The sequence below is a fragment of the Ovis canadensis genome, chromosome 12 (genome assembly GCF_042477335.2).
Source record: "Ovis canadensis isolate MfBH-ARS-UI-01 breed Bighorn chromosome 12, ARS-UI_OviCan_v2, whole genome shotgun sequence".
In the NCBI taxonomy this organism is placed as follows: Eukaryota; Metazoa; Chordata; class Mammalia; order Artiodactyla; family Bovidae; genus Ovis; species Ovis canadensis.
Window position 1 is genome coordinate 80436541 of NC_091256.1, and position 16672 is coordinate 80453212.

Consider the following 16672-nt stretch of genomic DNA (forward strand, 5'->3'; position numbering starts at 1 on the left):
TGTGGGTGAACATTTCCTTAAATAATTACTACATTCTACCATCTTCCACGTTGTTTTACCAGTTAAAGTGAAATGTCCTCATTAAACAGCCAGAGATACAGTAAGAATTAAATGTTTTGTTGTTGCAAATAGAACATTCTTTTGACAAAACATAACAAATGCCTAAAATAGGTCCTTAAATCTAGGTAGGAAAAGGTAAGCTTTCCACTTCACACGCATATATATATGTCTATTTTTACATGTGTGTATATGTGTGTATGTGTTTATGTTCACACATCTGCACACACATATATAGCACATGGTATGAAATATTGCTTCTATACTACTTTTCGTTAGGCTAAGAAAACACAAGATTTGCACCACAGTTACAAAAAATTGGCTTCTACAAGAATTTTCAAAACTCGAATGCTGCTCAAACAATTGAGGAAAAAATAATTTGCGGTATCAAACTGTTCTAAAAATTCTCTTCTCAAAAACGTATTCTCCCGCTTTGTTTTTAAAAAGACACAAAATATGCATAGCTATCAACGTTATGTCAAACAGCCAGAAAAAAAATCTAGTGTTTATTGCAGCTGTAGTAATTGGAAATAAAGTCAAAAAGATGAAATCGAAAGCCACAGAAGGCACAAGAACAATTGTACTTGTGGGAAAAAAGTGGGATTTTGAAGGATTTTTAAAAATCCCCCCGCTGGTGCATTTAGGTCTAGGCACAGACTATAACCTCAAGTGTAGATGCAAAAATATTTGGGGTTAGCAGAAAATAAGTGGAAATGTGGTACTTCAACATGGACTTTAGACTTTGTTTCCCTTTGTAAACTGTCCCTAGTCCTTCACCCTCCCACCAGAGAAAGTGAACTTTCTCCCAAGTCGCCAATTTTTATGTGGTGAGAGTTGAATGAAGATTGGAAAGATGGTGATTTTAAAAAACCTGTTAAATAGGCGTTTTGAGAGACAGGCTTTTGTCATTTTCCAATGCACTGGGAGGCACAAGATTTTATGGTGGTGAAAGAAAAAGAATCATCTAAAAGCAAAATGATCAAGTTCTGTTTCCAGGACAATGAGGTGAGTTTCTACTCACGCTGCAATTTCTACTCTGAAACAATTTCTATGCCTCAGTGAACATTGAGAGGATATTATTGTGGATAAGCACATCAACATTTGGTTGTGAATACACACTTTTGCTTAATTTGTCTATTTAAATTAGAAAGGCAGGGGAGAATAATACTAAAAATCTAAATATGTCTGGAATCAATACTAAATTTGCCCCAGATCAGGAAGATACTAGCAATCTGTCTTGATAGGTGAATACATTACAGTTTTGCCTTTTGCCTTGCAAATGGCAACACAATGGTGATGTGAATTCCAAGGAACAGCAAAAAGAGCCAGTTGTATACTGATGTGAACAACGAATGTCATACTCTTGGGCGTGAAGCAAGGCGAAAGAGTGTGACCACAAGTTGAGATTGCTTCTCTACTTTGTGCTGATTGGATTTTTTTTTTTTTTTTTTGGTTTGCATTATATTCCAATGTGATGATTATCTGAACATTTTTTTTTCCTAAACAAGCCAGAACAAGAACATATTGGCTCCGACGGGCCTGTGTACGCTGTGTAGGAGCCTCTGAGCTGGGGGATGGGTTCAGTTGTGCAGGGAGGCTGGGGCGTGCCAGGCCTAAGCCGCTGCACTCCGTCCACACCGTGAGAGGCTGTGTCTCCTGAATGACGCAGGCATCACAGGACCACACTGTTTAATTTAAAGTCAGCAGGTTTTAAAGCTTTGTGCTGACAATAATTGCCTTCATACATTCCTGTCCATCAGCAGAATTTATAAATGATGTTAAAATACAGCGATTGGGTCAGCTAGTCTCATGGGTCAACCGACATTCTTCAAAGTCAAATGTCATTTTTATAAAAATCAAGGAAAAAATGGTATTTATGTTATACATAATCTAAATACCAGGGTTTTCTTTTTTTTCTTTTACTGTGTCATTTTAGAAGATGTAGATCAACTTACTGAAGGGGAGGGAGGGTTCTGGAAAACACTATTAGAATAAAAAAGGAATTCTTACTGCCTCTGCACACAAAACCCATCCAAGAAAACAAGTGTGAATGCCATATGGCTTTTTAAAAGCAAGTACGGAAACGTTGTACACTTTTGAAAAACTGGAAAAAGAAAAGAGAAAGAAAAAAAGAGGAGAACCATTGAAGAAAGCATGAAATAGCAGCTAGCTTTCTTATGTGTGCTGAAATTGTGTCTTTTGGGTTAACTCCCAAACTCTCCTTTTCTATACACTCTTCTCATGTTTTGGTCAGTTACTAGCTTCTGAGTTAGAAGAGACTTTATCAGTTGCTTTAAAACACTGTACCTAAAATCAAAACACTTTAAATTAGACTGTCACCACTTTGAATATCCATCAGGGTGGGTAGTGTGGAAATGTATAGGAAAATAGGTCATTCTCAAATGTACTCCTCTCAGGAGGGGAAGATCCAGTCAGCTAGCAGCTGTCAACAAACTTCTAGTATAGGCAGGAACTTTATGGTCAAGTTAGGATGTCCTTTATTCCTTACCATAGAAAGGAATTCAGAAAATAGTGTTTTTCGAAAAAAAAAAAAAAAATTTTGTTAAACAGACATGATAATTCTTCTAAAGCATATAAACAAAGTTTTGCAAAGAATAAAATTGAAACTTATGTGCCTTTTTATATCTTAAGCAAGATAAACAGAAAATAATAACACATTATAGGGGTTTTCCTGTATGAAGAATGATAGGTACTCACTTACTACCAAGAAGAACCTATTGCAAAATTCCGAGAGGTGACTAGAAACCACATGAATTTCCAGTCTCACCTTGAAAAGTCAGTTTTGTATAAAATTGCTCTGCCTCCAAAAGAAACTAGTTTGGGGTGTTTGCCATTTCTCTGAGGAAAAACTTGACAGTTAGTGATCATGTTTTCTTTTTAAAATGTGGCCTTTTGGGGTACTTTTGCAAAGTGAGCTGTTGATCTGCCACCGGCATTATTTTCAAACGTGTGATAAAAAGCTACTTACTGAGTTCAAACCAAGCAAAATATTTAAGTTTATCAAGTGGTTTCATTCAGTTTTCTGACCTTCTCAGCAGTAAACACAAGAGACGCATCACTGACTGCGGAGTTGGGCTCTGTCACGGGTCTCCCTCCGCCAACCGCCATTTGCAACAAACCATGAATCCAGCAGACGCATTTTAAACAAATGCCCGTCCTTGCTAATATAGACTTTACACACGTCAACATTCTTTTTTTCCCTGATAATTAAGCCTATTTTAAGTCTCCAAATGTTAAGGGCCTTGGGCAAAAGTAAACTAAAGGCGGCAGGAAAAGAACCATCCCCGTTGCAATTGAAAACAGAAGAAAATGAGAGAAAGATGATGGAGGAGGAATTACCAGCTGATTTCATAACATATCCATGCCTCCCATACACACATATATGAAATCAAAATCTAGACACGGATAACGTGGACATCCAAAGGGGACTGCTACTATTCATACATTCGAAAAGAGTTGTTGAAATTTCTACTCATGAAGCAGCTCTTGTAGGCAGTTTGGGGATTTGAAAATCTCAGGGACTTCACTATCCAGCTTGCAGATGACCTTGTATATGGCCTTCTTCCAGGAAGGATCAACATCTTTGCCTGCGATAATGGCATTGAAAAACTCCCGTAATGTGATCTGCGCAACTTCCAGGAATCTCTCTGGAACCTGCTGATACAAGGAGACAATGGCATTAATAAAGTTTTCAGTTTCAAGTCTCCAGTTCTTCAAAGGAAATTGAGCTAAGGTCTTTCTTTCAGATAGGGGCTTATAGGGCACCTGCATTTTCTAAAAATGGCCGACCCCTATTCTCTTATGTAAAGTTGTTATATATAGTAGCATTGTAGTGTGGGGTTGACAGCTTTGTAGAGTTTTAGAAAAAGACTTATGCAAAGGATACATGCAGACCTATTGAAAAACTTGGATTCCATTGTGAATATTTGAGTAGAAAAATGGAGACATACTGTTGGGACTCCTCACTTCATTAAAGAGGTGTATTCCAGAATCAGTTCTCTACCTTATCTTTCAGAATTTGAATCATTCTTCCATTAGGAAAACAAAATGTCTTCTCAAAAGTAGACTAATAATTGGCCTTTGATATAAACTAAACCCACGCTACAAATGAAGAAAATTAAAACCTTAGTTTCCTGCTTGTATTAGAGGACTGTCGGCTCTGTTGCTAAATTGTATACTAAAATATTCTGCGCTATAAAGGACAGGTATACCTCCTTTCACTGCACTTTGTTTTGCGTTATTATAGGTCACAGATAGTGAGTTTTTTTATGAATTGCAGGTTTGTGGCAACCCTGTGTGAAGCAAGCCTACCAGCACCATTTTTTCCAATGATAACTGCTCACTTCACGTGTCTGTGTCACACTTTGGTAATTCTCGAAATGTTTCACACTTTTTGCTCTCGTTATCTGTGATCAGTAATTTTTGATGTTACTACTGCCAAAAGACTACAACTCAAGGCTCAGATGGTGGCTAGCATTGTTAGCAATTAAGTATATTTAATGAAGGTCTATACTTTTTTAAGACACAATGCTGTTGCACACTTAATAGAGTACAATATGGTATGAATATAACTTTTAAATACACTGGAAAATTAAAGAAAACATCATGTGACTTGCTGTATTGCAACACTTGGTAGTCTAGAATGGAACCTGCAATATCTCTGAGGTATGCCTCTACGCTGTGGACAAAAAAAAAAGAGTAAGATGATGATATTAATACTGAGTCCCAAAATACAAAAGTGTTAGTTGCTTGGTCGTGTCTGACTCTGTGACTCCACCGACTGTAGCCTACCAGGTTCCTCTGTCCGTGGAATTCTCCAGATAAGAATACTGGAGTAGGTTGCCATTCCCTTCTGCAGGGGATCTTCCTGACCCAGGGATCGAACCTAGGTCTCCTACACTGCAGGCAGATTCTACCATCTGAGCCATCAGGGAAGACCAAAATACAAAATGTGTACCAAATCCTAAAATCCTACATCAGAAAATACTTTACCTTGAGATGAGTTTCTCCATAAGAGAGTGATTTATGCAGTTGACAGTAATAATACTCCACATTTTTGGACTGCTTATTATGTGTCAGGTACTGTGTTATATACTGAATGTGAACTGTATCATTCAGTTTCCCCAAAATCTCTGTGGTTATTAACCCCATTTTACAGTAAGAAAATGGAGGCTCAGAGAGAATAAGGGAATTGTTCAAAGTCACTGTAGTTCAAGATAAACATTCTCCAAATATACTGTTCAGAAAATCTATTTGTTAATTCTTTCCTACCACAGCAATGAATATATGTGTGTGTGTTTTCTGTGCATGTGCTTATGAATTGTTTATTAGTAGTTGTTTAATAGTCTGACCTCTTGTCTAGGGAAAGGAATAGCTACTGATGTACTTATTTAGTAATCTTTGTGAGTTACATGGTAAAGCAGGACCTATCACTCCCACAATGAAACAAAGGATTCACAGAATCATTCCAGATACCTATAATTTTCCAAGTACACACTGACACTTTGTAGTTTTCCTTTAGTGGGGGAACTTACACATGAATAAAGTTTTACTTTTATAGTAAGTGCAGACATTTGAGGAAGTGAAAGCACTGCAGCTGCACGTGTAGACGGATCTGTCTACACCTAGACAAGAGGTGAGAGATTTTTATCTTGGCTCAGACCTGCTGCTCACCAAAGTAACAGAGAGGGGTTGTCATTTTGAACATATTTGATCCCATTCTCCCCACCTTTTCTCGCTTTGTGCAGTGGATCTTTTATAATGATAGTAACTGTTAAAGAAAATGAAAATGATACCAGACAAACCTGTCTGAGACATTTGGAGTTGGACAAAGAAGTTCAGTGCTTCCTATGGCAAGTCACTTGTCCTTTGAAAGAAATCTAATGATGCTCCAGAAGAAAAAGAGCCCCAATCTGGGGCCGACTGGATTCTAGAAAAAGTGAAAATGTTGAGAAGCTTCTCCCCCCCCCCAAAAAAAAAAAATATATATATATAAGCTAGTTTCTCAGGACATAGTTCCAACCACTGCCTGGGAAATAATGGAAATACCACCTTGCTCCCCAGGGCTTTCCTAATGGCTCAAGCGGTAAAGAATCTGCCTCAAGTGCAAGAGATGCTGGTTCTATCTCTGGGTCGAGAAGATCCCCTGGAGGAAGAAATGGCAACCTAATGTAGTGCTGGCAACCCACTCCAGTATTCTGGCCTGGAGAATCCCATGGACAGAGGAGCCTGGCAAGCTACAGTTCATGGGGTCACAAAGAGTAGATATCACTGAGCATGCACGTAGCACCTTGCCCTCCATAAATGTGAAAACCCATATACTCCAAAGGCCATTCCCTGATGAGAATTCAACTGAACTCTGATGACCTTCTCCCCAATCTCCCGCACATACACGTGTATTTGTGGGATGGGGAGGGCATGGAGTGGCAATCAGCCCTCCCACTCACCTTCTACCAAATAAAAAGTCATTAAGCAGCCTTTCTGAGTACTCTCCTGTCTTCCCCAAAGATGATCCTTCAAATTGTGTCAAATGGGCGTTATTGAGAGAGGGATTATGGCTGGAGACCAGTTACACAGTGCAACTACCCACTCTAACTACGGGGTTTGGGAGCTGTTAGCCAAATGCTACATAAAAATAATCAGAGGCATTTATTAAAAGAAACATTTCAAGAAGTGTGGTTTCCCTGGCCATTGGCAACAGACCCACGATGAGGATCTATGGTCCTTGAACACTCGAAGATGCAGCCTGGCCTGGTGGAGAGTTCTGGGGACAGAGGTATGGCAGGGGCGCCAGATAAAGCCTCCCCACTCCCAGGAGATCTGGAAACAAGGGCCAAGGGAACAGGGATGACGTTTAAGACAGTCAGAGGAGGGGGATGCATCTAGAAAAGCATCAGCCTTGGAGGAGGGAAGAAGTGCAGTTCTGGGGGTTTGCCTGAGAACAGATCAAAGAAATTTCTTTGGGGAGTGTGCACAGCCTCCATTCTTTTCTTTTCTTTTTTTTTTTTAATGTTTAAAAATGTATTATTTTTATTTCTTGGCCATGCCACACGGCATGTGGGATGTCAGTTCCTTAAGCAGGGATCAAACCCACCCCCTTGCATTGGAATGTAGAGTCTTAACCACTGGACCACCAGGGAGGTCCCACCCTGTTATTTCTTATCATCGGCCATGCTGGTTACTGATTTTTAGTGGGTTTTGTCCTTTTATAAGGACTTCCCAGGTCGCACTAGTGGTAAAGAACCCACCTGTGCTAAGGCAGGAGACGTAAGAGGGTAAGAGATGCTGGTTTGATCCCTGGGTCGGGAAGATCCCCTGGAGGAGGGCCTGGCAACCACTCCAGTATTCTTGCCTGGAGAATCCCATGGACAGAGAAGCCTGGTGGGCTACAGTCCCTAGGGTCGCAAAGAGTCCGACGTGACTGAAGCGACTTGGCACACACGCACGCATCCTGTTTCAAACATTCATTTCTTTTGGCAATACTCTTGGGCTGTCCTTTAACAACTTGTGCATTTGTGTCTTGATGTCATTTGGCTTCTCACCTACTTACATCTAGTTGTAGTGGATTTATCATTAGATGTCTTTTGAGCGCCCTCCTGGCTTCCATTCTGTGTTTTCCTCACAACACTACACAGGGTTTTGTTGCATCGTCTTTGATAAACAGCTCAAAACGAGACCCTGCCTTCTGCTTTGCTCCACATTGCTCTAGATTCACACCTTACCTTCCGCCTAAATACTTAAAAAAAGGAATTTTAAAATAATGATAAAAAATAGAGTTTAAAGACTTGAAATAGATCTCAGAGCTCATTTTATAGATGAAGAAAGTATGAGATTCTATGGGATGAAGAAATTATGAGATGAAGAGACTCATGTGAAATAACCGATTCAGGTCTATTGCCATTAAACCCTGCTGGCTCCTTTTAAATGCATTTTCAGTAATTCCTACTTATACGAGGCATCAAAACCTTGACAAGCTGTGGATTTGTGGCTTAGAAAAACCACAGAAGAGCTAGTAACTTCAAAATAAGTGGGAATGACACAAAAGATTCCCAAGAGGAGACTCAGGTTATTGGTTTATGTTTGGGAAGGGATGAATTCTTTGAGAACAAATGGAACGGTTTGCTAATTTTGTGCTTAATTTGAGGCAATACTCATGCAACGGATTGGGCTAGATAAAAGAAAGTTATAACGAGATCCTCTACTGCTAGAGCAATTAATCTTTTTTTTGGTGGCTCCACAGAGGTAATTGATGGGTAGCAACTGATCTGAAAGAGTGCCAAGGAATTCCATCCACAGGTAGAAATATTGCCCATGAAAGAGACCCTTACCTCTCTGCCAGAAAAGTCTCCCCAACTCCATTTAACAGAGTAAGGGGGGTGGGGGGGAGACTCCTTTCTGATGTTCTGAGTGAGCATCTTAAGAATTCAGGGTTATGAGATTGGTCTTGTCCATGTTTTTTCAGTACCTCTTCACACCTAATGGATTTCCAATCACTAATAAACATCTGCAGAAAATCCCTTAGTGACAAGTAATCCCTTATCTAGGTTTCTTTTAATAGAACCCAACAATCTGCAGAATGAACCCTAGAGTATCTCTTCAGCATCAGGTGGCAACAGTCAATCAAGTCCCTGGAATGCAAGACAATGCCGGCCGCTGGGAGGGGGAGGGAAGGCCATGCCTTTGGACATGCCACAGGGGAAAAACAAAAGGCTTCCAAAGTCTCTGGCTGGGACTCTGAGGCTATTGTGGGAGCTGCGGTGCTGAGTGTTCTTCAGGAGAGGCGAGTGGAAACTTTGCTTTGATAAAAGGCATCCCAATATAGGAACCTCACCCCAAATGGTCTTGCCTCTCCTTGCCTTGACATCTGGAGGAGAATATAATTGTGAGGAGGTACTTGACCAAACTCATACATTTCAAGGGGGCTGACTCTCAGCGTCCACCTATTTCATCACCACTGTTTGTTCTTGAGTCTCCTCAGAGCAAACGAGGGCCTTGTGGGCTTAGATGAAATGGGAGAAATGGGAGGATGTTTTCAAGTCTGCTCAGGGGTGCCTGGGTTGTCACACACTCACACACACACACACACACACACACACACACACACACACGGTGCGTTGGGTGGGTGCTTATTTTGCTGTTCTTTTTTTTATCAGAATGAGTGGCAAAGACACATTTCCCCCCCCCCGTCTTCCTCCTCCTCTTCCCAGTTGCTTTACCTTCAAGGATGATTTGTTTTATTAAACTGGCTGTCCCTAGCCTCTGCAGTACATAATAAAAGCCTGACATAGCAGGCTGCCTGCCTTCTGCGTCCTGCAGACGCTCATCATAAGTGTCAGGACATACCAAGGTTAGCGGTCACTGCAAGTGTGCTCGCTGGCCCAAACCTTGCCAAACGCTCTTGGCAGCTGAATGAATGTCAGAGAGAATAGAAGGGGAATTACAAAGGTTAAAAAGAAGACAGCCTCTCGTATTTTCTGGAGACAGGGCAGCTGATTTTTCACACCTCTGAAACGGCCACAGGCTCATCCATCGGCCTCTTTCTGGGGATCTAAACCTTGCCCCTTGCACAGCTCCCTGTGGCTCTCTTACAATCCTCCATCCCCTTTAAAACCTGGTCCACTGGCCTCATTTCATCAGTGGGATGATGTTTGCAGAAATGGACAGAAAATAAACCAGGCACAGACCTCGCTCCCTAGCTCCTCTCCCCAGTAACCAAAGGCTCACATGGCTTCTCAAGCTTATTAATCAAGAGATGACAATCTTATCAAGATGGATCCTCTTTTCAGTTCATCCTTGAAACGACTGTTTTTTTTCAAACTTCAGTGAAGAAATGGTAAAGGAAATCTACATATGGGCAGAAGTGGCTAACTGCTGGGAAAGTAAAATCTTGGTTTACTGTTTTGGTGAATTAGTTCTGTGTGTGGGTTTACTTTCTTCTTGCTCCTTCATTTAAAAAATACTATAAAAGGGCAATAAAGTGCTGACTGTAGGAAGACAATGTCAAGGAGAAAAGGGTACTGGTATTTTGGATACTCTTCACTGCTCGCCTTGGAGAGAGAGTTATTCTTGTCACAAACCCTTTTGTCTGCGTCTGCTGACGGCTCGCCTGTAGCCAGCAGCATACTTTAACTGTTTTGTCACCTCCTAACATCACATGCGTCAGCTGTTGGGCTTTTGTTACGGGTATTGTAGAACTAATCCGCTGTGGCTGGTCTACTGTGCAGTAAATAAAACAGAAACGGGCTTCTCAGACAATTCTGCATGAATATTTCAGATGGCTTTTACAACTCCAATTCACAAAATCAAATAAATAAATAACTCCCACAGTTTCCCCCTCAGCCTCTCCCCCCCACACAGAAACAAAACCCCTCAAACTCGACCCAGGTGCCTCCAAGTCAACTGCATTGAGGGCCCTGCCTTGAGCCTTCAAGCAATTGTTTGAGTGAAGTTGAAAGAGTAGAGCTCTCTCAACTTCAACACCAGGGTGTTTATAATTATTATTAGACTTAAACACATCTGATTCCAAAAACTGGCTAAGTGGTTCTGAAAATCTCAAGAGCTCCTTCTCTCCTTGGGATTTCTTTAAAAAAGAAATGTCATGTCATCAGAAATATATAGTTAGAGTTGCCCTATCAAACTGCTTTTATTGTTTCCACTTGCATTTTCCTCCCTTCCACTCATCTGAAAAGGGTCAAAGGAAGATGCTCGTGCCTCTAATTCATCCTAAGAGCCTTTCCAAAATGTGTAACCTGTATAGGAGCACAAAAGGAGAAGCAAACTTTGGGCTGGAGTTTTTTTGAAACTGAATTGATATTGCGAGTTCTCTTAAAACCTGGTCCACTGGCCTCATTTCATCAGTGGGATGATGTTTGCAGAAATGGACAGAAAATAAACCAGGCACAGACCTCGCTCCCTAGCTCCTCTCCCCAGTAACCAAAGGCTCACATGGCTTCTCAAGCTTATTAATCAAGAGATGACAATCTTATCAAGATGGATCCTCTTAAATAATGTACTAATCATACACAGCGAGGCATTTTTCTGGATGACTCGTGTCTTTGGAGAAGTTGAAAAGGGCATTTGTATGGGGCTGTCTGTGCATGCTCATGTCTGCACGCACGCGCACACACATCCCTAGATCCTAGGAAAGGAGGCAAAGTTGAGGTACTTTCCCGAGCATTCATTCACCCTGGTGTGCACGTGATTCCTCTAAACAAACTCTCTCGTCCCTGCTGTTTGTTCAGTAAATATTGATCAAGGAGAGACATAGTTCCTGACGGCAGTGGCACAAGCTGGGGACTTAGACTGTAGACAGAGTGGACTCAAATGGATAAACTCTGATGCTTTACTAACCCCTTATTGAGATTATCCAATGAAAAGGCAAGAACAGATACGTTATTGCTGTTCCTCTCCTCCGTCTCACTCTCACTGAATTCTCCTGCCTGAGGCAGAAGAGGGGAATCTCAGAGCTATGAAAGATGGTGACAAGATATTGTGACTAGGGATCTCCCTTCACAGTCACACACACGCTTACTTTGTGTGTACTAGCCAGGAACTAACTGGCCCTTCAGAAGGGCAGAAAGGATGCTTCCCAGAGGGAACCGTGGGATTGTGTCCTAAAGCCCTCTCATCAGGCTGATGGATCCAGTGGGAAAACAAGCATGAATGTGCTTTGGAAAGTGTAAAGCAGTTTCCAAAAGTAAGGCGGTGGTTTGAACCTTAAGGACAAGCCCACTTTCTGGGAGACAGTTTGCTGTGATTCATATATGTGTGCAAAGCAGTGTTCTGAGAGATGCTCTGAGGAGGTTCACGTGGGAGATTTTATCAACTGAGTCAACACGCTGAGAAAAGTTGCTTTGTGTTTCCTAAGTTTTATTTCCATCACATCATGATTCTGATGCGAATCTTGTCAGGGGCTAAACAGTCAAATACATTTCCCTTGGGAAAAACAAGTCACATCTAGAGGCTAGGTTTTGTGTTTTAGGGACAGAGCACCCCAGTCAAAGAGTAAGGTGTTTTGAAGCATTTCTGGAGTGACATGGGAGCACATACACTACAATATGTAAATTAGATGGCCAGTGAGGATTTGCTGTATGACTCAGGGAGCTCACGCTGCTGCTCTGCCACAAGCTAGAGGGGTGGGATGGGGTGAGAGGTGGGAGGGAGATTCAAGAGAGAAAGGACACGGCTATACTGATGGCCCACTCATGTTCATGTACGGCAGAGGCCAACACAATATTGTGAAACAATTATCCTTCAATTAAAAGTAAATAAATTTACTAAGAAAAAAAAGAGCTTCCACCAAATGGTGACAGGGCTGTTTTCACAGGCTGCCCGCACCTCTGTTGGGAAGGATGGATTTTTCAGGGAGCAGTGGCTACAGAAGTGTTTGCCCACATGACACCAAATGAGGCTGAGGAAGACTCTGTAGCCACAGCTGAGCTTTGAACGAAAGTCTCTGCCTCTGATGCTCCAGGTAGATTCAGCATTCAGGGACCTCAGGGGATCAGGTTAGTATGATGCCCACGAAGTGGCTCAGCCGGTAAAGAACCTGCCTGCGATGCAGGAGAGCTGGGTTCAATCCTTGAATCGGGAAGATCCCCTGGAGAAGGGCATGGCAACCCACTCCAGTATTCTTGCCTGGAGAATCCCATGGACAGAGGAGTCTGGAGGGTTATAGTCCATGGAGTCTCAAAGAGTCAGACACGACTGAGCGACTGACACTTTCACTTTCTTTCACAGGATTTGGCTAGTGTGATGCCCACAAAGTTTTAGGCATATGAGTGGGCTCTTCTCCCTCCCACTTACATGTTTTGCTACTTGAATATGTGAAGACTAAATGCTTATAGGAAGTGGCTAGAGTTCAAGGCTGTCCTTAAAACAAAACAACCAAAAGAAAAAAACCTCCCCCCACCATGTTTCCTCAGTCTAAGCAAAGGAACACATGGCAGTAACAGTCTGTATCATTTTTTTTTATAAACCTTCAAAAGAACAATGTTCTCTTGAGCAAAATTCAGTAGCATTCTGTAAACATTAATTTAAGGAAATCAATAGACTCAGTGAGCTAAAGCCATATTGCAAGATAAACTGGCCAGAGTGCCACTTTGTCAAATAGATTTTCGTTTTCTCGGCCTGATAAAGACAGTTTCAAAACGGGGCAAACGTGTTGCAACCAAGGTTTGAAAAGTATGTGGCCTTCAAACAGTCTGCTCATTTCTCCTACAAAGCTGGATAAACAGACTTTAAAAATGATAAGATGGTTCAGAATTGATCTGGCTCTCAAATTTTACATGGGGTAGATTTTTTTGGTTGTCTCACAGGAAAAGAGAAAAACAAAATATCACATGCGTGGTCAGAATAGAAAATACAAGTACTTGGGAGAAGGGGTAAACTGTCTCTAGAGAAAGAGCTCTGGGGGGAGTGTCCATTGATTCTTGTCTTTGGAAAAAAAAAAAAAAAAACAGAAGGGAAGAAAGAAATCTTTATTCATGCTGACCTGATAGGCAAACAGACCTTCCTGCCAAAATCCAAAAGCCAAAATCTCTAGTGGGTATGGGATTAGAGGTTTGAGCTGTTGGAAGCTGTTTCTTCTGTGAGTACCACCCAATGTCAAGTCAACGTGCGAGGGAGGGGCTGGGGGTCAAGCCCTGGGAGAGGGCTGGGGAAGGACCTTGAGACAGCAAGATCCACGCTGCAGCCTCAAGGGTCCTCCCAGCCAGCCTGCAGGAGGTGCAGGGAAAATCAGGGAAAGGGGCGAAAGGAAAGCTTGGGTCTCGTCTGCCGCTGTGGCAGGGACCTGCTCTGAGCTTGTGGGAATACACTTCCAAGTGAACCTGCGGGCCAACCAGCAATGCCCGACCAGTCCTTATAAATGCTGACAGAGTGGTGTCCGGATAGGATATGGTTGACATGGTCCATTGGCAGGAATGTAGTAAAAAGGACGTACCAGTCCCACGGAAGCTGCAAGGTGGGAGGCTGAGGATTTACCTTGAGTGGACAGTGGAACGCCACGGGAAAGGATGTCAGGCAGGGGACTCTGGTCTTCGGTGGCTGTGTGGGCCTGGCCATCAACCCTCACGTGGACTTCCCTCAGCAGCCCAAAGGAAGTGCCAAGGCTGCCCTGAGGGGTTTCTTTGTTTCCTCATCTGAATTTGAATCGTTTACCTTTGAAGGGGCTTCCCTGGTGGTTCAGATGGTAAAGAATCTGCCTGCAGTGCAGGAGACCCGGGGTTCAATTCCTGGGTTAGGAAGATCCCCTGGAGAAGGGAATGGCAACCCACTCCAGTATTCTTGCTTGCCTGGAAAGAGTGGATATTTGGAAAATAGAACTGTATTTGGAATATTCAGAGAAGCAAATTCCTACACCTTTCAGAGGCTGATAATTGATAGAGCATAATTGATAATTGATAGGGGCTGGAATCGAGCATTTTGAATAGTTGTGACTTTCACAATAACAGAAAAGACTGTCTTCACTTCCATGCTACCTGTTAATAATTTGTGTATACACTTTAAGCTATGTAAACATTCCACTGGCTACTTTGCCTATCAAGATAAATAAAACCATTTCTCCCACAGCCCCAGAAAAGGAAGTACTAGCTTGCTAGGAACAGAAGGACACATGCCTTTATAATAAACTCTATGAGGCTGTCAAAACTATGTTGTAGGCCTGAAATCTGGTTCACCAAATGTGCCTAAAGTGGCCAGTGTACTTGTTCATGCTTGGAGGTCTTGGCATTGTATGTATTAAGAAATATAATAATTGTCATGTTACTTGCTATAATGAGTTTAATTTTTCTTCTCTCCCAAACTCTACACGTGTCTCAAAGAGTGACTCCAAGTTTAAATAAGCATTAATCAAAACAAAACAAAAGCAAAATCAGAGGAAAAAAAAAACATCAAAAACTAAAATCTAGTATTTTCTCCCATCCCTCCATCCCCGAGAAACTATGAAAATACTCTCCCATCTTAAAAATGAGGGCAAGCTCTCTGATGGAATTACTCATCTAGTAGGTTGTTCGGTAAGATTTGGACCAAGACTTTGCATCAAAGAATCATAGTTCTGGAACTTCAGAAGGAGAAAGGATCTGAGAGTTCATCTTCTACCAAAGACAGAAAAAGCCTCGGACAGGGGTCGGAAAACTCCTTCTGTAAGGGGTCGGACAGTAAATGCACAGGCTTTATGGGCTGGGTTTGGTTTCTGTTGCATATTGTCCTTCTTTTCACAACCTTTACAAATGTAAAAACCATTCTTAGCAAGGGCCATAAAAAAACAGACTCAGTGCCAGATCGGCCCTGCGAGCCAGAGTGTGACAACCCCTGCTCTCAGCCAAACTTAAGAGCTAGCCACTTTTCTGAAGGCCTAAAGCTCTTTCATTCTCCTCTAATCCCATGTCCCTCACTGGGTCAGCGCACTAGCTGTTCCTGCGAGGATAGCTGGGATCGACTAACTCAGATTCAACCTGCATTGTCACACCACTCCTCAGATGTGGGTAAGGCTGCACATGTCTACGGGAATAGTTCTTGGACCACACACAGAGATGCCAAGGACCAGGTGGCCCTCCGTCTTGCCCTGCTTTGACAAGGAGCTTTTCATTAGGCACTTCCCTGCCAGCAAATATTCAAATGTACTAAATGGAGGACTCCATCTCTCCTTCGTGATGCAGGTAATGAATCAACTTCGATGGAAAAATAAGCACTAGATAGCTGCTCCGCAGCCTTCACTAACTTCAAGTCACCCCATGAATTTTGTGCCAACTGTGTCAGAGTTCAAGACAGGCTGATAGCGCCTGAAGTTTAACTTTTTGCTACCATTACTGGGTGAGGCGGTGGAATGAATAGGGCCAAGCCTGGTGACCTTCTTGGATGGGAGATTATTCAAAAACAACAGGGCATCAGCTCTTCAATATTACATGGAGGGAAGCTGGGGCACAGATAATCCGCAGTTACTCCTGTTTCGTTGGAGAATGCATTACGTGATTGTTTTCTGCAGAGATTTACCTCCATAATTAAGCGGTGCCCAGGCGAACATGAAAACCAGTCTGTGTGCCCTTTATTCGCGGGGATGGAGTAATAAGGGTGAGAAGCCCGAGGAGAAATGGGGTTGAGGAGATGGGGTTGAGGCAGGACAAAGAACAGCACGGAGCAGAGTGAGCAGGAGAGAAGGCGCAGGCAGATGCAGACGCTATGTGAACAGAACCCAGGTTCCGGGAGCCTCCGCTTCTCTGCCGACAACTGCTGATGTGTCCCAGTAACATCTAGGTGGTTTGGGACAAGGACTTGGGTGAAAGGCACAAAAGTCAGGAAAATTCCGCTTTGTATTCTAGGGAATTCTATGGGTTTCTCCTACACGATTACCCTTTGTATTCACAAAGCTAAGTCAGCTAGGAGTTCGTGAAGGGCTTTGACATTGCTTTTTCAAGAAAGGTAAACAGCTCAGAAAGACAGAAAAGTCAATTTCAGAAGGATATCCACTGGGAGACTTTTGGAAGTCCTCTAGTAAACTACCAAAACCTCTTGAGGTAATGTTTGTGGTGGGAAGACTTAGGATGCTGTTGAGGGAAGCTCAGGACTCTACAGACAGATTCTTTTGTACACTTTC

At 42.4% G+C, this 16672-nt stretch overlaps 1 protein-coding gene across 14 annotated transcripts in view; it reads right to left on the reverse strand.

Annotated features, from left to right (window-relative positions):
• Nucleotides 1-3068: 3068 nt before the first annotated feature.
• The window catches only part of PROX1 (prospero homeobox 1), a 55727-nt gene continuing 42123 nt past the window's right edge, over nucleotides 3069-16672 (reverse strand). For 9 of the 14 annotated variants that reach the window (XM_069544163.1, XM_069544165.1, XM_069544157.1 and 6 more), the window contains one exon: nucleotides 3069-3732. In XM_069544163.1, the coding sequence (XP_069400264.1) occupies nucleotides 3547-3732 (186 nt within the window). In that variant the 3' untranslated portion in view covers nucleotides 3069-3546. Of the gene's footprint in view, nucleotides 3736-16672 lie in introns of all 14 variants that reach the window. The other 5 variants (XM_069544154.1, XM_069544151.1, XM_069544152.1 and 2 more) reach the window with 1 other exon arrangement.